We start from the raw sequence: 21,330 nt of genomic DNA on the forward strand, positions 1-21,330 counted from the left end.
GTACAGCAGATATGTCTACTCACATTACAGCTGGACATGTTTCCTATTTACAGCCTCATTTTCACTGACCAACATCTTGGCCACCAAACTTCCATAAATATTGAAAGCAGTCGGGGTTGTGAAAGGTTTGGGAGTAGGTTTTATCTAGAAACATCAAACCAGTACGGCCAGTTTCTCTTCTCTTCAGACTTAAATTTCCCTTCATTTGCTGTAATGTTTTTGCTAATGTTCTCAGCATTAGCCGTTAACTGGTCTTCTGGAAGTTCAGAGAAAGTGCATAATCCTGTTTGAGAGCATTTGAAATCATTTCAGAGAGACGGCTTCTTTTGTGCCGCATTCAGAAATCCTGCCTCCTGATGTTCGTGTTCAAGTGCTTGAGAGTTCAACTTTGAACTTCAGTCGGAGGCGTTTACCCTGGGATCCACATTTTAATCATAATTGTCAAGGCAGATTCAATAAACAAATGAGAAATCTGTTTTTACAACAAACACAGGCAGAGATTTATCAGCCTCAAGACACTTGGCCTAGATCCAAACTTTGACAGTATTTACAAAGGAAGTTCTTATAGTTTATAGATGCGCTGCGACAGCACGCTGTCAGACCACCAGGCATCTATGAAAAGACTCAACATAGTGCTCTCGAAGCATGAAAGCCAGGCAGTCTTGAGTTGACATAACAGTTTAATCTCATCTTGACTTTGGCAGTGGGATCTTTGTAACGAATCCTTCCTGTTTGTGCAGAGGTTTGTGTTGGCGGTGACCGACCAGAGACTATAGCACACAAGACATGATGTGTTTCCTTTTAACTGGAGAGCCCTGAGTCTGTTTGGCTGACTCTGTTTATGAGGCTACATTAGCAGAAGATGAAGTTAATGCATGAACAACATTAGTTTAATAACATTAGAGCAGCTGTCCCTTTGTGCCCAGATATCAGATACTGTGTTTTTTTGTTATTTCTGCCTCTCACGCTGAAACTCAAGTACAAGCTCACGCTAGTCTGGAACCCATTCAACAATTGAGGATGTTGTTCAGCGGGAAAAAAATAAAAACACGAGAATGAGGGCAGAGAGAAGAAGAAAGCTTCAGTCATGTAAAGCTCAGCAGAAACAGAAGGGAAAAAATTCGAGGGGGATGCATTCTCTGCTGGAGGGAGAAATAGGGAGATATGGTGAGCCAGCGCTGGATTCTTCTGTCATGGGAAAACACACACGCGCGCGCGCACACACACACACACACACACACACACACACACACACACACACACAAATACACCTACATAAACACATACACAAACCATTTTAAGTGCACAACTCACCACCTCCAGGAAACCTCATCTCATTTCTGCTTCTCTCCCTTTATTCCACCCATTACAGCAGTAACAGATACGATTAGTGGAGTTTAATGAGCTCTGCAGAGATGAGAGTTCTGCTGGCTGCTCTCTGCTTCACAGCCACAGAACCCCCGGGGTTCGGCTCCACCGAGCGAGTGATGTGTGTTCCTGCGCCATCTCTGTCTCTTTATCGTCAGCATGTAGATTTTTGGCAGGTGGGGAGTCTGGTGGCAATATGTGCATTTTTCTTCAGTTCGATTCTCTACAGTGCTGTGTTTTTATGTGTGCATGCAAGAATACATACAAAACAAGCGCTACAAACAAAGATTATTATATCAGCTTCAGCATTTTAGCACAATAAATGACACAAGATTGAGAAAAATGCATGTCACAATTTTCCAGAGCTAATACGACGATTCAGATTCAGATGCATATGATTGACTAATTGACCAATAGGTTTGATTTCAGCACTAATTCAGAGTGTAAGCATGTGTGTCCTGAGTTCTGGATAAGGAAATCATCCTCAAAAATCCGTTGTTTGTGAATGTTTTTTTTGTTGTTGCCAAAATCGGCTCTTCTTTTCCATTCAGTTTGATTCACATATCACTTTTGAGGACAGCAGCCTGTGCTCATGCATATTGTATGCTGATACGTATTGTGCCTAGTTTTCAGTGAAGGTGGTTTCTTTTGATGTCCCACCTTCATTTCTCCACCAGCCCCCACGTTGTAAACCCACAGAGTACTTCTGAAAACATCGTCTGAACACACATCAGGTGTTGAGCACTAATAACATCACTTACTCTAGATCACTAAAGATATAATAGTAATATATTGGAAATATCCCTGTAAAAACAACCAAGACTCACTTGTGAGGATTAAGTGTGCACGACAATGTCAAAGTCCTGTCAGGTCAAATATTTTCACACTAACAGGCTTAAACTCAAAATTAATTTAAAGATCGTTTCGCTCCTTTCTTATCTTTTCTGACGTGAAGCCAGAGGAATGTTTCTCACCCCAGTGATTTGATTGATTTCCATTCATTTCACAGTGTAATTAAATGAAATGGGAGTGCTGTAAACAACATTAGACTGCTTTAGTTTGCAGGCATCGTATCAGTAGAAGGAAAAAACTGTGGTGTTTCATTGTTACCAGTAGGGGGCAGCGTTGTATTGTGCTACTACCAGCATTTACCGTGAGGAAATGCTTTTGGATGCTGCAGTCCCTCCATTAAAATCCATGCCATAACATCTCTGATCTTTATAGATGTATTCGATCAGACCATGAATGATGTCGCTGATTTCTGAACACCTCATCTCGGCCTAGATTTCTTTTGTAGTAGGTAATTCCTATCCTAATTTCTTCAGTTTCCACCTTCAGAGTCGTGTCTGGGTTGCGGCTCACCCTGTAATAAAAAAGCCTTGTCTCTGTATTTGTCCTGTTAGATTTGTTTTTATGTATTGAAATCAGTATGACCTCTACATACTGTATACTGCTTCTGCCTGCCTAAAATAACTCTGTTATTATGATGTTAATGAAGCCATTTATGGTCTTACGTATACATCAACTCATTAGTTTTATCTTTACAGCTCTTATAGCCCATCTGGTCCATTTGCCAGATGTTTAAGAAGTGCATCATTTCAAACTGGGCTTAATTGTGCACACTAAACCACATGCCAGGCTCTCACTTAAGCACCAAAGGAATTATTTTCACCAGTATGAACAACAAAAGGACTATTCCCTGGCCAGAGCCGTCTCCCATCATGTGCCCATTGGATACTTTGATGCAAACCCATCTGGAAAATGTTATTTTAGAAGAAGCAGTAGGACAAATCATTTATCATTCAGCTTTTTTTTTATAACGTGTCGATGGCAGCAAAAACAAATTAAGTTCTAATCATACTGAAACCTTGTAAAAGCTTCAAACTAATGAACCCGCGTCTGATAAATAAAGGCTAGGTGTTTTTTTTTTTCTTCACACTGTTTATCCATGTGTGAAATTGTTGCCCACTCTGATGAGTGCAGAGAGAATTAGATTTAATTAATTTATACTGCCTTTCTTCAGAGGAATGTCTCAAAGGATTTTACAGAAATGGAGAAACAGCCTGTTTAGAAGCTAGAAGTTAGAAGCTATACATTATTATACGTCGATAACATCTTGGATATTATAATTAGGCCTGGGTATTGTGTGAAGATTTCAATACTTGCTCACACTGTGGTTGTCATGACACCATCCATAATACAATGCTTGTAAAAACCAAACCTCGATACCTGTTTCAGTACCACAGCAAAAAAAGAAATGTCAGGCACACAAAAGAGGATGATTTTATTTTTATTAACAACCTGTACTGGGACAGAAAATGCCAACAAAACACACACCAGCACATTTATAATAATTGTATTATCTGTGCAACCAAAGGTTTAAAATCTCGTCTTAGATCTGTTTTTTGTTTATTTCAATGAGCTGGGTATTGTTGCATGCAGATATTATATAGTTTAAAAACTTGGTATCAAAAAAGTATAAAGTATGAATTCCTCTGAATGAAGTAGTTCATACAAAATCACCGTAGGGTAAAATGTGCCATCTCACAAAAAGCATTTTAGATAAAGAACACAATTAACAAATCAAAGTTATAGCTACAACTTCACACTACAATATGTCACATGCTGTGTCCACATTACGTGCAGGGTTAAGTGAAGTTTTTCAATACCTGACACTGATATGGAGAACTTGGGTGAGCGTGACCTCGTACCGCTCATTGCAAAGCGGCAAATGTAAGTCTGCCATCAGAAACCGCAGAAATGGATTTTGTCCCGTCACTTCTCCGTGTTTCTCAACATTTCTTCAAGATTTCACGCGTGCTGGGAACAATTCCCATGAAATAAGCCCCTTTTATCTCGGCCTCAGCCTGAATACCACACCTTATCCTATTAGGTTTGCGGCATACATATTTTCAAACGTATTTCATCTGCAGTGATCTTATATCCCCTGGCACCCAGAGCTCTCCCTCCTGAGCAGATAAAGGCCTGATGGGGTGCCGCTGCGGCCTCGCCTCCTCATTTGTTGCGCTGTTCCTGCTCTATATAGGAGGACATGCAAGGCACTTTGAGATTTGCCTATGCTGACAAGACGGAGACAGAAAAAAGGAGAAAGTAGGCTGAAAAAGTGCGAGGGCTGAGCTGGAATGACAATTTTACTTCCTTTGCAGTCATTGGAACCTAACTAGTTCAATTTTATCTTTGGCTTCCCTTTCCACCTCCATACCTTTGCCTTGCTTTCATCAGCTTTCAAATTTGCTGAGGGCAGGCCGCAGGTGAAATCTATTTTGGTTTTGCAGATGAAGACGCAGAATGACAATCCCTGTAGTTATGTGTGTTTTGCATTGTTATCGTTGACAGCTGTGTCACAGCATTACCCTGTCTGGCACGGTGATACATGAGGTTACTTTGGTAGCACAGAATATGTGATAGACAGTAACTGAGTTAATGTTGTAACTGTTTTATGTGGCCAATATCACTTACAGCCTCTAAAGCTGTTAAACTATGATGTTTATTGTTGTTGGCCCTGACAAGCAGCACCTTCCCTTGTTATTAATATGATCTGTAATGTGATGAAAATACATAATCAGTTATTGTAGCCAGCTGGTCTATTGTTGATCAGCGTTAAAGTTCAGAGACAAGTGTTTGTGTTTGATTTTTGTGTATGATTATTGTCCTGAATTGATTTTTGTTGATACACACGGAGGAGAGGCCTTTTAAAGAAAGATTTATTGATTGTGATGATATGTGCTTCATTTAACTGGTTAATAGTTTGTCTGTGAAATGACGCGCTATGCTTCCAAATCATTTGGTTGTACCTTGTTGCTTCAGAGGCTTAATGATCGCAGTACTGGCGACTACACAGTCGATAATGTGATGCTGAATATACACTGTAAAGGTCACTGTGTGTGACAGACCCGTTGTACTGCAGCCACTATCTGTATTGATTTTAGCGCATGGTGTAGCTTTCATGATCAATGGCTATGAATTGAAATTTTATCAGAAATATTTACACAGTCGCACTTTGTCTAATATGTTGGCTGTCGTCATCATTCTTATGAAACGAAGCCTTTTGATTCCACATGCAGTAAACTGAGTGTATATTTTGACAAAAAGAACACAAATCATCCAACATATTGATTTTTTCGTCCCATGTAACACAACCAGTGGCAAATGTATATTCTGATATTGCTCTTCTGCATTCTTTGTGTTTGGCTTCAAATGATTTCCCTCCATTTCCCGCAAAACCTTTACAGTGCTTTTCGGGAAAAATGATCCATAGTACCCAGATTTTGAGTCACAAGTGGATGCACGTTCACCAGCTGGCCAGCAGAGGGCACTAAGAGGAAGCAGCAGAAATCACATCTGCAAAAGCTCATTTGGAGGAGAGAAGAGGCGCTATACATAATTGTGAATGTACATCTGTGTGGTTTCCTCTTAAGTCAAAATATGCTGAAATTAGCAGGAACAGATGATTTGTCCTCTTGTCTTTAATGAAATTGACTTTAAATCAAATGTTAATTGAAAAATGTGCAGCCACAGACTCTTGCTCGCTAACTCACCAGCTTACTGCAGTCCATCATCTTTTGCGTCAGGGCAGCGTTTAGAGAGGTGAACTGGCCGCAGTGTCTGTGAACTCAGGCGACATGCAGCCCACTCACGTAACATCCGACGTCTGCTCAACTCTCACCTCGGGGGGACGCAGTCTTCCTCTTCAGCCCCCTCTTCCCTTTCTTATCTCTGCTGCCTTCAGTGCCGTCTTGTCAAATTTCCTCCTCAAAGCTTGTTTGCTTGGAAATGTCAGCCACAGTAAAGGAATTTCGGGGTTATGTAACACATTAATCTATGCTCGCACTCTTTCTTTTTTTTTTCTTCGCGTGGGTTTTTGTGTTTGAAAGAGGCTTTATATTTTCATCCTGAAAAGACCCTATCCAGATTCTTGGCCTAAAACCATCCTAAATGGATTAAGCAGGTTGGATTTCTTTATTTGGCCGAAATTTGTTAGTGCATGTTTCCAGGCAGCGGAACACAAGAGATTTAATGGGTCACAGTATGAATCAGATGACCTCTGGACAGGAGGTCGATCCCTGATCACCTCTGTCCATCTTTATAACTGACAAAGCTGTAAGTTTGAGCTTTTAGCAAAGTTTAAATGCTAGGAAGAGGGATAATGAGACATTAGGGGTTAGCGTAGCAGCTCATGAAAAATACAAAAGATACTTATGCTAAGAAGGCAAAAAAAAATGGAAATTGCTTTTTCTCAAACTCTCATTTATCCAACATTTCCACCATGTGGGTGGCCTCGGAAATAGTTGTGTTGACCTTTCAAAGACTAAGGGGGATTAATGGCAAATGGAAGAGGGTTGAGGAAGTGTGTGTGTGTGTGTGTTTGTGTTTGTGTGTCCGTGTCCGTGTGTGTGTGTGTGTGAGAAGGAGGAAGTACAGTAAGGCTGGCTAGTTGTTAATGTGGCCGCCTAGCTGGGGAGGAAACCTGAAAGGAGAGGGTTTGCCAGGAACACACAAGGGCAAGAATGGGGAAACAAAACAGGATGGCTCTCAGGCCGACATGGAACATTGTGGACCAGTAAAGGGCGTTGACAGAGAAAGTCGGTGACAATGTGACAGTAGGAAGCAGTGTTCTTCCACCCCGTTATCTCTGCTGTTTCTGCTCACTAAGAGGCTGCCAATGCATCCACAAAGGAAGACGAAATGTGTGTGTGTGTGTGTGTGTGTGTAGTGGCACTCTGCTATTGAAAACATTTTATGATCCACTTGAGCCTGCCTGCGCTCTGATAAAGAGGACATAATGAAAAGCTGTAATTTTTACTTTTTAATTATTATTTAATTAATAAATCTTGTAAAGCCGTCTTTCTCCTGCAGGATCAAGACGAATGTAGCTGAAGTGAAATTCACCAGATTGATGACTGATATTTTTTTTAGTCCAAATAGAACAAATGCTTTGCATGTTAACAGCTGCTTGGTGACATTTATTTATTTTTGTGTGTCCCTCTAGCTGTGCAGTCTCTGAACAGCCTGAATGACCAGATTGCAAGCTTCATGGTGACTGGACCCAAGCCCGTGGAGCCGGAGGAGCCTGCCTTCCGTCCTCCCGAGAAGGAGACAATGCAGAAGTCCATGACCCTGATGAGGCACCTCCTCGTGGATGCACAGGTACAAGAAAGAGTAGTATTTGTTTGCTCTAAAGAAGGCAGGTGCAGCTAGAGAAAAAGAGGCTCATCACTGACAAAATAGTTGTTGGATTAACCTCCCCAGAGCTTTCTCTACCCAGTTGTGACATTTCTAGGGCCTTCAATGAATCCGGATGTCAGAGCCTTCACTTCAAACCAAGGGGAGTTGTCTTGGGTTTATTATTTCATCATGTCTTTCCTCCCGTTCACCGTACGGAGAAATATGTATTTCACCACCCTGCCCGGGCTGTGAATGAGAATACAACAGATTTCCACACAGTAGAGAAAGTAAGTGTGTGCGTCTGCTCGTTGTTCAGTTATAAAATCCCAGAGTCTCTCCTGCCGGGCTACTGACGGCGCTGTCAGCCGAAGACTCAATCACAGTAGACAGCAGTGGAGGAGGTTGTACCACCGTCTGGTTCAAATGTGGTTTAGCCCACTTCCCTGACAGTCATCACTGGAGCAGAGAGCGTCAGAGTGGCCAACAGATTGGAGTCGATCTGCTCCGCCTCACGCTGTCCGGCTGTCCCACTGTCCCGCTGTCCCACTGTCCTGCTGTCCTCTGTGTCGATCACCCCGCTGCTTTCATCATCGTTAGTTTTGTGGTTCTTGGTTATCTTTAAAAGTTTTTCAGGCTGCCAAGCTGTCCTGCATTTGTTCTGTGTATAACGAAGGAGTGAAAATAAAGTGCATTGAATTGGCTGACCAAATGCAAGTTGACTTTGGGTCTTCCCGACTGATGACTCAAATAATTCACAGTCAAAAAAAAAAAAAAGTGCATAAAGCAGTTTTCATCAGTAGTAGTGGTGATGTAAATACATTAATGCATTGCTTTACTATATTTACTATATATTTTAGCTTCGATATACAACTTTGTGCCGTTGACCAACTGCTTTCTAGTTCTGTGACGCATCCTGGATCTGTTAACAATGTTGCCTCCTTCTCTCGCCGCTTATTTCTGGATGCATCTTGCTGTTTTAACTTTCAAACTTATGTTGTTCAAACCAATTCTTGAACTCCAAAACCGGAGAACTGCAGCAGACCAAGTGATTTGACTGTATTAATATAATGTTTATATGCGGTTAGTACAAAAATCATGATTCATTTCATCATCATGATTTCAGCAAAAATGAATCAACAACAGTTTAAGCTTGAAGCTTTTATGCCACCGTTTTTGATTTATTATATTATGTTTTGGACTTTGCCTTGTCAGAACAAAATGTGAGGGCTTCACTTTAGAAAAGCTATGATGGGAATTTTATCAACCAAATCAGTGGTTCCCAATGTGGGGGCAGGATCCCTATGGGAAGGCCCAAGTTATCACACAGGGCACACGGCAAGGCTACCAAACAATGTCAAAACAAATCCAGAAAAATATGACTAGGCATATCTTGCCCTCAGCTTCACCAGTGCAATGGTGGTTAATGAAGAGGGACCACAGTGTGTTGTGTGTCTAAAAATGTTGGCTTCTGACAGTAATAATTTGACTAAGTTTAGATGCCACTGGTAGACCAAACATCGTGGACACAAAGAGAAGCCTGTTGATTTCCTCAGAAAGAAATGCTCAACTGTCACAACAGAGTTGTTCTGCTAAACTATTAATATAAATGAATAAATGATTGGACGCTGTCCTTTAGTGAAATGCCACAGAAGTTGCAGTTCTGTATTAATTATACACCATGTTTAAAATGCATTCAGTAGGAGTTTGCAAGCAAAGGCTGTATGTGTGTGCAGGCGGGGGGGCTTGAAAATATTTTTAGATTCCAAAGGGGGGCCATACACTGACCTAAATGATTAACTGCTCTCTAAATTTTAGATAATGACTCAGAGATAATTAGGTTGAAATGAATCATTAGTTGCAAACATATGTGCAATGCAGTGAGATTTCCAGAACTGATATACAATCCAGATTCTCCCAATAAAATGCAGTGCTGTTTATGAATGTGATCATTTAATAATTGACAATTAGAAAACAGTACAAAGACAATATATTTAGTGTCTTACCTCATCACTTCAATGATTTTTGTGAATATGAATTTGATGAGAGTAACATGTTTCAAACAAGTTGTGACAAGCATCATAAAACTGGGAAAATTGTGAAATGATCAAAAAATACAAGGTTCAGTGGTAACAGGTGATATTAACACGATTAGGAATGGGGGGGGAGGCATCTTCTAAAGGCTCAGTCGTTCACATGCAAGGATGGGGCGAGAACACAGTTCACAGTAAACACAGTTTGTTCCCAAATGACTGCATTCTGTCTTAATTTCCATTTTGCACAGCCTCCCAACTTTTTTGGAATAGCGGTTGGTGTGATAAAACACATTTAATCCACCTTATAAATTGCTGTATAATGTGATCTTGGAGAACAAAGGTCAAAAAAAGACTCTAGCAATTTGTTAAACAGAGGAAAAACCTTGTTTGTGCCAGCACCTGGCAGACTTGTAGTGTAGGAGTAGACTTCATGCTTCATTTTGTACCAGTGCAAATTGTTTGTGAAGACGCAGAATGCTATTTGTGTGCTGCACCGGCAAAGGGCCCCAGATGAAATGAAAATATTGACTGTGTAATAGGGATGCAACAGCACGTTATGTTTCCTCCATGAGAGTCAATTGCCACTTAAATTCCCTGTGCAAAATGATGCTTCCACTGAATACAGCCTAGTGTTAGAAAGTATGCCAACAGTTAATTTGTTTTGTATTAGCCCCCCGCCCCCTGTCCAAGTCCTCTTATTCAGAGATAACCTCAGTGTCCTCAAAAATGAATTTTCTAGGGCATCGATCACCCAAGTGAGCAGAGTGAGAATGTTTGAGGATTGATGCTTGTGGACCGCAAGCGTGACAGCTTTTGTTAATAAATGCATTTGGTGAACCATTATTGTTGTGTCAAACAGACGATGGGGACATGACGTTAATAGCCCCCCCCACGCGTTCCCCCTCCCTCCTTTTTCTCCTCCCGTTTCACTCACGTTCCTGCCGATACTTTCTTGTAACCTTTGTGCGCAGAAAAGGAGGAAGAGGAGGAGCTCCAATTAGGGAAGGGAGGAAGCCACCAGCTGGAGTGGCAATGTCAAGATTTTGATTGAGCTGTTTGTGTTTAATACGCATATGCTTGTGCTGTCGATTCATTGCTGTGCTGGGTGTATTCCAAATTCATTTGTCCAGAAAAAAAAATGTGCAGTGTGAGCTACGACAACACAGATGTTGTTGAATAGAACTGGGTTTAAACTTAATCTACAAGTGTAAGGCTTAAAGTGCTCGCTGGCTCCCTCTCCAGTTGTTCATTAGTATAAGTCATAGTTTATACAGAACTGAAATGGGATACAACGCTGATCCAAACTTAGCGTACCCAATTAGCATTTTTCCCTCTTTGATTCTGTGGTTATGGAAACCTTATCACCTGTTCATGGAAATGCTCCTATAGAGTGACAGTTATGTGATTTGTGACAGTTGATTAGCAGATTTGGACAACAGCAAATGATAACCAACTAGTTTATGGAAACACGACAAATGGCGGATTTAAAGGATCAGTTTAATAAAGAAATAAAACATTTGAACTTACATACACTCTGAAAGGGATGAACATTATTTCAAAACTAAAACAGAATTATACGCTGCAGTACTACTACTACACTTAACAGAAATTCTGGCTGTGATTAAATGAAAACACTACTTTATTTTGTTTGTGGGTCCCCTGCAGTGTTGCAGTGACTGAGGGGGGCACACCACACCAGCTGAGCGAGACACTCACCTAATGAGGTAGTTGACCACAAGTCTTTGATAAAATGAGGCTATCAAATCTTCCTCCATCTTTCTCAGCTTTAACATAACATCATTAAAATAAGGATACTTTAACAAACCACTGCTATGTCCTTTAAGAGTCCGCTCGCTGCAGAGCTGCTTCCTGTGGATCTTTCTTTTCCTCCAAAGGCCCATCTGCCGTGTATCCTGCAGTCAAGCTGGGAGGAGATTGGCTGCTGAGCTTTTGCCACCAGACCCTCCCTCTATCTCCCCTTCCCCGTGCTGTACCCGGCTGTGACTGCATTAGCTGAGCTGTCAATCATCAGTGAAGGAGAATTGGGGGTGTGTGGTAGGTTTAAGCACATGGGGGATGTGGATGCAGTTTGGAGGCCAGTAAAGGTGACTTTGACAGTGACTGAGTGGAGACACTGATAAATAAGATCTATCTGACTCCCTCCGACCTCCACTCTGCTCTAATCATCAGTGGAGTGCTGGAGACACGTCTGTCCACCTTACAGGAGAAGCAGATTCAAACACACAGCAGCCTTTTTTTTTTTATAAGTAAGCAAGTTATGCAAAGTTTTAGGGCTAAAAAGAATGAATACAGAAATGCATCAGATCAATATTTTATATAATGAAATTTTAACAAAAAGACGGGTTAGGGTTAGTAATTGTTAACAAAGAGCAAATCAATATTGCTGGAATTGCCCGCTATTTTGAGAGAAACGATATTGTATGGCTGAGAAGTGTACAAACCTAGCTTCACACTTTTTTCTTGAACTCAGTCAGATAGAAACAATATCATTAAAAAAAAACTTGTGTTTGTGTGGGAATAAATGTGTCGTAATTATGACTTGGAGAGTATAAAAACATGAGTGGTGAGGCTGCAGATTCAAATTGAATAATTTAATATATAGGCTTATAATAATTGAAGTTTCACCAATTGATATTTTCATATTAATGATAGGTCAAATGACTGAGTGTATTATATAGGGAGCCTCTCTTAGTGATGAACCCATATGCAATTATCATCCAACTCTGTAGTTATCAATCTTTGCAGTCATTGTTTTGTTGTTCAGACTCACTGCTCTGCTGTTTTTGTTCAGCCTCGCTGCTCTCATCAACTTCATTTCCAATGCTAATGTTACTCCACATCTGCTGTGAACAGTTTTATAACTTGCATCATCTTTTATCTAACTTTTTGAGTCGACAAAATGTCAATGTTTACTTCTTGTTCTGCCGCCCCAAAGTGCTCACAAGACAGTAAATGTTGCCTAAATAACAGCATACCGTGTAATGAGTCAGTAACCTAACTCTATCCATCGTAAGTGTAGACTGGATAAGTCAGTTGTAGCAAATCTGATGCCTGTCTCAGTCCAAATGAATATTTCAGCACAAAAGACTGACTTCCACATATATTAACCAATAGTGCTGGACCTGTGCCCAGGGTCATGGAAGAGCGCAGGCTGCCCGCAGTCTCAGAGGACTGGGGCAAGGTGCTGCAGAGGGAGCGGGTGTGTGATGGGTCTGCCTGGGTCAGTCTGTCCCTCTCCGACTGGGGCCTCAGCTGGCCCTCAAGAGCATGGTTCTTACCCATGCATTATACATCACCATGGTCCCATCTGCCCTCTCAACCCTTCCTCTGACTCTGCCAGGCCTGTCTAATAGGCCCTGTTCAGCTAAGGGCCAGTCAGATTCGCTGCTGTGTGCCACAATGGTGATGGCTTATTGTGGCCCAGCTCAATCCCACAGTGTGACAAATGAGAATGGAAATTGGGTAATTTGGTTCAAAGCGAGTTTTGTCTTCATCCGCTGTTAGAAAGAGCCGGAGTGTTTCCTGGGTTTTCACTCTGCTGTCAAAACATCCACCAGTATTTTCAAAATACTAGAATTAGCTCCCCCAAGTTCACGGCTTCAGTTCGTGTTTGGATCTGAAAATGATTCTTCCACATCAAAGGCTGAGAGCTTGAACTTGAGGTCATTTGTTTTCGAAGTCTCTGTCATTTTCACATTTCAGATGAGTTTATTTCTTTTTTCTATTTGCCATCACTGAAAGTTATAATTGCCTGATCTTAGTGAATGTTATTTGCAGAGATGGTGCTCCCACAGACAAGGTCAGACCCCTGTCATTTTCAGCGCTGGCTGTGGTCAAGAGTATTTCACTTAATGAAACTCCCCTGGGATATCTCGTTCATTGAGTGGATAGTATCCAGAAGGAATATGTAAAATTATGTCTGTTACTCTTTATCTGCTACTTGCGATCAGTTTTTTTTTCTCTTTGGGACACACAAAACGGAATAGTGGGTGCGAGACGCATCATAGTACTCATGCAGCATGAAGACTTGTATGCTGAGCAGATTGGAAATGAAGGCTTATCTTGTAAGGAATAAATTGAAAACCATTTCATTATAAGAATACAGTTCTGAATGTTGCCTGCAGAGAAAAGAGCTCTATCATAGTGAAACAGTAATGGTATGGGAATTGTCATGAATTTGTAGAAATTCGTATCACATAAGACACTGGATCCTTTGCTTCTACTTGAAATCAGATAGTCATTATAGGAACTCAGGCAAATAACAGTTATTATTTATTTTTACTTGGTCACTGTGCAGTTCGGTGTTTGGACACAGACTGTTTTCTGAAACAGATCTACTGAACTTAAAAGTTTACACAAAAATAGACATATTACAAAAAAAATGAGCTTTCAGTATCTATATTGCCTCATAAAAAAATCTGTTTTGAGCAGGTGGGCCGTGATAAGCTCAGGTGAACATTGCCAAAGAACAGTAGCACAGAGGGGGGAACATCAGTGATGAGCTTTGATCATGGCTGATGTGGGCTTACTGCCCTCACTATGAATCTTTCACTCCATGCTTGTGCGTTACCAGCCTTTTAGACCAAAAACCTCTGTGTAAAAAGAAAAGAAAATGCCAAGAAGCTGCACTGATGAAAAATGATCTCAGATGATTTGAGTCATAGATCCATGAGTCTGAACAAATAAAATGTGTTTATAATAACAAGGACAGAGTTGAAACTCTGGGAGAGGCATGGTACTGAGTTTTAGTTTTGTCATGTCTTCTTTTATGCTGAAAGTAAAATGTTTACCCTTCCTTTTCAGTGCGTACCTGTGCATCACTTGTTAATTGGCCCCGTGTTTTTACGTCTGTGTTTTTCTTTCACTCTTTGTCAATTTCTCTGCATTTCCTTTGTCTGCTCCCCTGTCCTGTTTTCTCCTCATATCTTCTTCGTTTTACTGCCCGTGTTCCTGTTTTTTTCTGAACTTAGTTTATTATTTCTTGGTTTTGTTGCCTGCCTTTTGTTTTTGCATTCAGCTAGGCCATTAATGCTCGCTTTGTGTCTGCCTTGGCGTCTTGCATTTGCAAAGGCCTAACAAAATGTTGCCATTCAGTAATCATTATATCTCTGTCACAGCGAATTCACAGCAGAATTCCCCATTTGTATTCCAAAATCCATGTCATGTATGCTGCAACAGCACCCCTCCAGTTCCAACACAGTGATCTAATGGAAATGAATGAGGGCAGTGCCCTTTTTCTGTTTCAGAACGGCTTTGAACATTGCTGACCTGACACTTAAGAACTATGAGTTAATTTAAGGCACACTTTTTGCATGATGGGAAACCTACCTTGGAACCACCTTCACCAGTTTAAAGTCAGTTCACATACATTCAGAAAGACTTTGACTTGTTTGAAAGACATAATACTTATAATTATCCTACTGCCCTGTCTGAATAGTTTCTGTTGCCTGACATGCTTGGTAGTTAGTTCTGTCAGCTTGGGACCAAATACACACTTTCTGCAGATTGCATCATGTCATGAGAGTGAAAGATGTAACCGTCTAACATTGCGAAAGTCTCAGCACCAGTGATGGAATTGCCATTAACTGTGCCAAAAGACAACAATTATAGAATAATTAGACACAGTTCACATACTGTGTCAGAAATACATAGATAGACATGATGGATGGATCTGAGTGTCTGGGGCCAAAAAGTTTATTGCCCACTGATAGCTTTTCGTTGATATATCAGCAAAGGCACCTTTGATCAGTTTATAAGCACTGACAAATGTATTTCTCGGCAAACTATCTCCACAGTTCTTTGATAACCAAATGTATGGGTTTGTTGTATTGTATACCCACAGTTACAGTGTCTGTTGTGTTCTTTCTGCAGTTCTTTGTTCCTTTTGGCTAGCAGTACGAGTCATGTTTTGAGTATTTGTAAGTGTGTTTGCACGTGATGTTGTGCTAACATCCTTGAAAATCCAGAGTCAATTCTTGTCCAGAGCAGAGGTCTGTGGGGACACATGGGGTCTCTCTACTCACCTTACATCTAAAGAGCCATTAAGGGGAATAAATAAGGGTGTGCTTCAAGCTAGCTCTCTGCAGTGAAAAACAAAAATGACTAGTCTATTGATCTGGAAGGTGTGCTTACCAGAGCAAGAGAGCTGATGATTGTGCGAGCTCTACTCTACCAGCTTTAACCCTTTCCATCAGAGGTCAGAGTCTGGCTCTTACAAACACATACCCAAGCTGTGGAAATAGCAGAGCAACATGGTTGATAGTCTGCATTAATCCAGAATGCAATGCCTTGGAGATTCTGCGACGACCAACCCTCCAAGCCTGTCTCCGAACACAGCCGGAGCAATGACTTACTGTCCTTTCCAGTCTCCGGGGATAGGGGAAAGATAAATGTACATCCCTCAAGGTGAAATGCAAGCTTGAGGTCAGAGTCAAGCAAACAGCTAAATTAAGACATTTAACCCGGAACAAAATGTTTTCAGATTGTAGATTAGGCAGCTGCTTGAAACACTGCACTTGTCCTCCCGAAACCAGTTGTGATTGATTTTGGTATTAAGTGAGAAGCTGCCTCAGCTTGATCTGGTTCTATGGAATGGTTGCGAACCCCACGTGGGAATGTCTGCAAATAGATATGGGGCTTTTTAGGTTGCAAGTTGTTAAAGGTAAAAGGGGATCATAAAAACTAAAGCTAATAACGAGATCTAGTTTACCCACTTCAATGATAGATACAAAGTGGTTTGTAGACGACCTTGTTTACAGGCAAAATGCTGTCTGAAACCTTTAATTTTGATATGAATTCATCATCATCATCTGTATTTCTTTTAGGCTGTGGATGTATATGAATGGAGTATTATATGCTGTTAGAGCCTCTTAGACTTGCCAACAATGCATTTATTGTTGTGTCTAATGACCCAGAGTATGGCACTCTTGGGAAATTCAATCAACTCAATAGCTAATGCATTCAGGTGTTGAATAGAAATATCTGCTTAACTGGCCAAGTCATACAGGGGTTGCTAGGCAACCTGGCTTGTCTTACAGGAACTGTCACAGACAGTCACGTTCATGGATGAATCTGTGTTTTCAAACTCTTTTTTTCATCAGCTTTTTTTTCCTCTGCTTGTCATGGAAGAAAGAAACCTTCATCTGAAGCGTATCTGTGTGGGCACTGGCACTGCTTAAATATTGTTTTTGTTTTATTCATTTGTTTTCATAGATATTCTTTGCCCTATGCCAGCTCACCTGGAGCAACTTGAAGCATGTTGTGGTTATACTGAGAGGATCACAAACGAAGAACAGGGTGCCAGGCACATGTGATCGAATTAGTAGCCTGCTGTTCACAGTGGTTTAGTGATCTCTCTCTTCATGTGGAGTAAACTCAGGCGGACACCACACTCTCCTGATCTAACTTGCTTACCCATTGATTCAGTGGAAACCACAGTGAATGGGACTGCTGGTTCAGGTGTGTATTTGTATGAAGACATGCACATGATGCTGTGCACTGCTGTGGAAAGAGACGATCAGAAGGTTATTTTTATGGTACAAACAGGAGACATAGGTGTTGATGGGTAATAGCCCAAGCTTGTGTATATGTTATCCCCTCTTGCTCTGTCTTTTTGCTCCATCTTTCCTCCTAGTGTTAGTTCTCTATGTATTACTGGGTAGGAGCAGCTATCTCCCAAGATCAAAGGCTTTGCCCTCAATTTCAGAATGGGGTTTCAGAGCTATATTCTGCTGCCTCTGACGCACATGTGTGCTGTGCCCATAGCTACGCTGTTTAGAGGAGGTAAACTCATGACCTGTGTTTGACTCTAGGTGACATCATTTTCACCTTAAATCATTAATTGCATGTATTTATGCATTTATGGCGTCCGTTTGTGCTCCACAGATGACTCCGCCGACCTTTTCTTTGTCTTTGCGCAGCCCAAAATTAACTTTGACTTTGCATCTGACTATCAAGTGCAGCGCACTATTCCTGGTAACAGCTGGTCGTATGTATCAAGGTTGCAAGGCTTTAGAAGGTAAATCAAGCTAATGACCGCAGGTGGTGGTGTTATTGCAAAGTTTGAATTCTGCGTCATGAGTGAGGTGGCTCACTGCAGTAGCTCGGCCCTCTTTTCTTGACCTCACACAGTGGGAGTCATGTTTCACACAGCGCACATTGTTGGCCTGAATATTAGATGATGCTTATGACAAGGCAACCCCTCTCTTTTGCAACACATGTTTGGGAAAATACTTGAACTACTTGAATTCGTTGTTTTTAATGTTAATGGATTTCAACAAACTTGGATGGATCTCAGCCCAGAAAAGACCCTGTGAACTTTTCGTGTGGATCAATCCAGGATTTAATAATCTGAGATAGGGTTCTGACATACTTCTTCATTTCTGAAGGCATAATATATTATCTTGATGAAAAAAATCAGGCATATTCAGGTGTCTGGTATCTGTGAGAAAGTACAAAGGCAGACTCAGGCCACAGTTCCCATGAATTAGGAGCTTAGAGGAATGTAAGCTGAAAGTATAGTGCAGGAGTTGGAGTCAGTGAGTTTGCGATGGGCTAAAACTTAAGACCTTTTTTAGCAGTTCCTTTTTCATAGTGTACTCGTGGATTCAGGCACCTACTACAGGATTACTTCTATTCTGAATCATTATTTAGTGTCTATTTTGAAGATTTTTGATCTATACGTGGATTTATGGAAGTTTATTTGTGATGGACCTCAGAGATAATGATATCCTCAGTAAGTTTAATTTAAATACATTCACCTCAAATCTAAAATCACGGCTGTCATGTCTGTGTGTTCAGATTTGACAGAGCCATGACTCGTCGTAGACCAAATTTTGCCTCAGCCTTCAGCAATCAGATAAGGTCTTTAAAGTGCTCTGACTCCGTGAGCTTTGTGTCACAACCTGTGATGCTGCTGCTTCAGCTGCTGACTGTGTTGCTAAGCTGGCAAAATGTGGGCCAAAACACAATAATTAAATTCCAGTTGTTTTTAAAGCACCGCCATGCACCTTTCCCTTCCATCTCACGCAGTAACTTTGCCTCATGTCTCTCCGTGCTGAGGCATATAGTCTGAAAACCTCTGTTGTAATGATAGAACAGAAATCAATACAAATTCTTATCTTAAAACTGTGTTCATCAATCATTCCTTATTCAGGGTCACAGGGGGCCAGTGTTGCCAACTTTGTGACTCTCTTGCTAGCTTTTATGAAATTTAATACCTCTTTTCTCCTATTTTTTGTACAAATGTAGAAACTTTTCGATTTTAAAAGAGACTTTACCAATTTGTTGGTTGTCTTTACACCAACATGTCCGCACTGTACATCAGTACAGCATGTACCAATCGTGTGACTAGCAATTTATAATTTTGAGCAAGCTTAAGGTATTTTCCATTAGAAAGAGGTTTATGTCACTGCAGTGTTGCTGAAAACCTTCACCAACATGCATTGACAAGAGGCAAGATACATCCTGGACAGGTCACCAGTCTGTCAGGCTAACAAACACAGGCAGACACAACATTCATACTCACAGTAACAGCCAGTGAACGATCACATTTCAGGTCTGAAAGAGAAGAATCAATAAGTTCATGATGAACTGTACTCCTTCCATCTGCCAAACTGACTTTTGTGGTTGGCCTTGTAATGTTTGATTCATGGACAAATAGATTACCCCTCATATCAGATGTTTCTGCATGTATTTGAAATCACAATAGAAATTGTTTAGCCTGAAGCCACCCATTTCATGTGAATAGGAGCTCCACTTTGGACTGTGCTGATTGAAAGATGATAAAATGTTTTTGAAATATGTGGTGAAGGTGAAGAGGAGGATGTCGCTGTGCCAAACTCACATCACTTTTGTAAACACAGCTAGGCGAATCAGCAAGAGATGACAAATAGAACAATTCTTTCTAGCTTAATCCATGATCTGAAAAGCATGGGTGCTGTCATCAAAGCCCTCTCTTCACTTCGGATTATTCTCTCTTGAAAGAGGTTTAAAGAAATCAATAAATAGAGTGAACTTAACAATGCTCTGCTCAGCGGTGTTTGGATTTGGAAGAATCACTTTTCCAGTGGCTCATCGTGAAAAAATCATTAAGGGTTGTATTATCTTTGGAATCGTTAACATGTTGTGCTTGAGCATGAATTGAGGGCAGCCCTCCTCATTTCACCAGTTTTGAAGAATTTATCTGGGTAATGCAGCTGTGGGAAAAGCTTATTGGATCTCGTAGAAGTCTTGAGATAAGAATACCCAGTGCAACACTTGGACTTTGAGTTATAATTGTCCCAAATTGATTTAGATTCTTTCTTTTTTTTTGGGGGTGGGGGGGGGATTGAGTTTTTCTCCAATACAACCTGTCTTTTAAAGCACCAAATGAGCCTATGTTGAAGGCAGTCTCTTTTATCTTCAGTGGCTGAGCTCATGATGGCAAAAAATAATCTTAGTGGAAATGTTGATAGGTATTATGGTCTTCAATCATAAACATATTATAAGAATCTTTCCATTGTGACAACTTAATTGGAATTCCATTCCTTGCTTTACATCTATCCATGCATAAACACAGAGTACATCGTTAGAGAAGATGGAGAAATCTAATTGAATTACCCCTTGGGAGAGCTGAATGTTCATCCAATCACACACAGATCTAAGACATTGTACGGCTTATGTCTCCAATGCAGATTCCTCTCAGTTTTGAGGGTCCACGGACCAGGGTGGTACACTGAATGGTGATAATCCTCGTGGCTAATCAGCCAACCGACCGAAAAAGAAAATGAAATGAGCAGCTATAGCTATTAGAATGCGCTCTGATATAGTGTTACTGCAACAGATGCCTCTGATATTTCATTTCAGCAGTTCAGTCGCACATTCATGTTGCATTGTTATGATCATTCTCTCAGAAACAAACAAAAGAGTGCCTGCTCCCTTGGGAATATATTTGTCCGTCGAGTGTCTCCCTCCCAAACATGATGCAAAAGTAACGCCCAAGGCAACAGCAAAAAAAACTGAGGACCAAATTTGTGTACTTCAAATAGGTAAATGGTGTCCAAACTATGCACTTTCTGCCATCTAACAATTCTGTTAGTATTATGCCTAACGTGGAGTGATATCGGTCTTGTCTTTGATCTTGGGCAGTGATTACAGGCTGTTAAAGTAGACAGGATGGATCTCCTTGTGGTTAAATACCAGAGCAAATGGGATTAGGTTTCCATTTCCCATGAGATCTACTGAGCCGTCCTACAAAGCTGACGTGCTCGGGATGAACACAGCACTTTGCCTTTGCTCATGGTGCCACTGTGTGTGCATGTCTAAATCTTTTTAATTTCACTGAGGCATTTTCAAAGGACTTACCTGGACAGTAGACTGGGTTTGCATTAAAGTGAGCTTGCCATGGCTTTAATTGATTTTGGAAACGCTGGGCAGAACAATGAATTCAGATATTTTATTGAGGGGGTTTAGTAAGGGCGGCCGCTCTGATGCTTCAGATGTTACTACAGGCGAATCGGACACAGCTTGTCTGACCATACTTAGCATTTCAGTTCAGTGAGCTTCGCGAATGACCTAAGAGCAAGTTTCATGCAAGAGTGGGATATCCAGTGTTTAATAAATTTGGCACATGGACAGCAAGAAAATACAATGGACGATGCAAAATTGAGACTCAAGAGAATGAAAAAAGGACCATAGCAATGAGTTAGATTTCCCAAAGGTTATTCGATGACTAAGACATGAA

General features: G+C 40.9%; 1 protein-coding gene across 6 annotated transcripts in view; it reads left to right on the forward strand.

Moving 5' to 3' along the window:
* LOC119023356 (kazrin-like) overlaps positions 1-21,330 on the forward strand; it is a 171,366-nt gene that overhangs the window by 18,634 nt on the left and 131,402 nt on the right. For 5 of the 6 annotated variants that reach the window (XM_037105205.1, XM_037105208.1, XM_037105209.1 and 2 more), the window contains one exon: positions 7,379-7,536. In XM_037105205.1, the coding sequence (XP_036961100.1) occupies positions 7,379-7,536 (158 nt within the window). Of the gene's footprint in view, positions 1-7,378; positions 7,537-21,330 lie in introns of those variants that run through there. The other variant, XM_037105212.1, reaches the window with a different exon arrangement.

The sequence above is a fragment of the Acanthopagrus latus genome, chromosome 7 (assembly GCF_904848185.1).
Source record: "Acanthopagrus latus isolate v.2019 chromosome 7, fAcaLat1.1, whole genome shotgun sequence".
In the NCBI taxonomy this organism is placed as follows: domain Eukaryota; kingdom Metazoa; phylum Chordata; class Actinopteri; order Spariformes; family Sparidae; genus Acanthopagrus; species Acanthopagrus latus.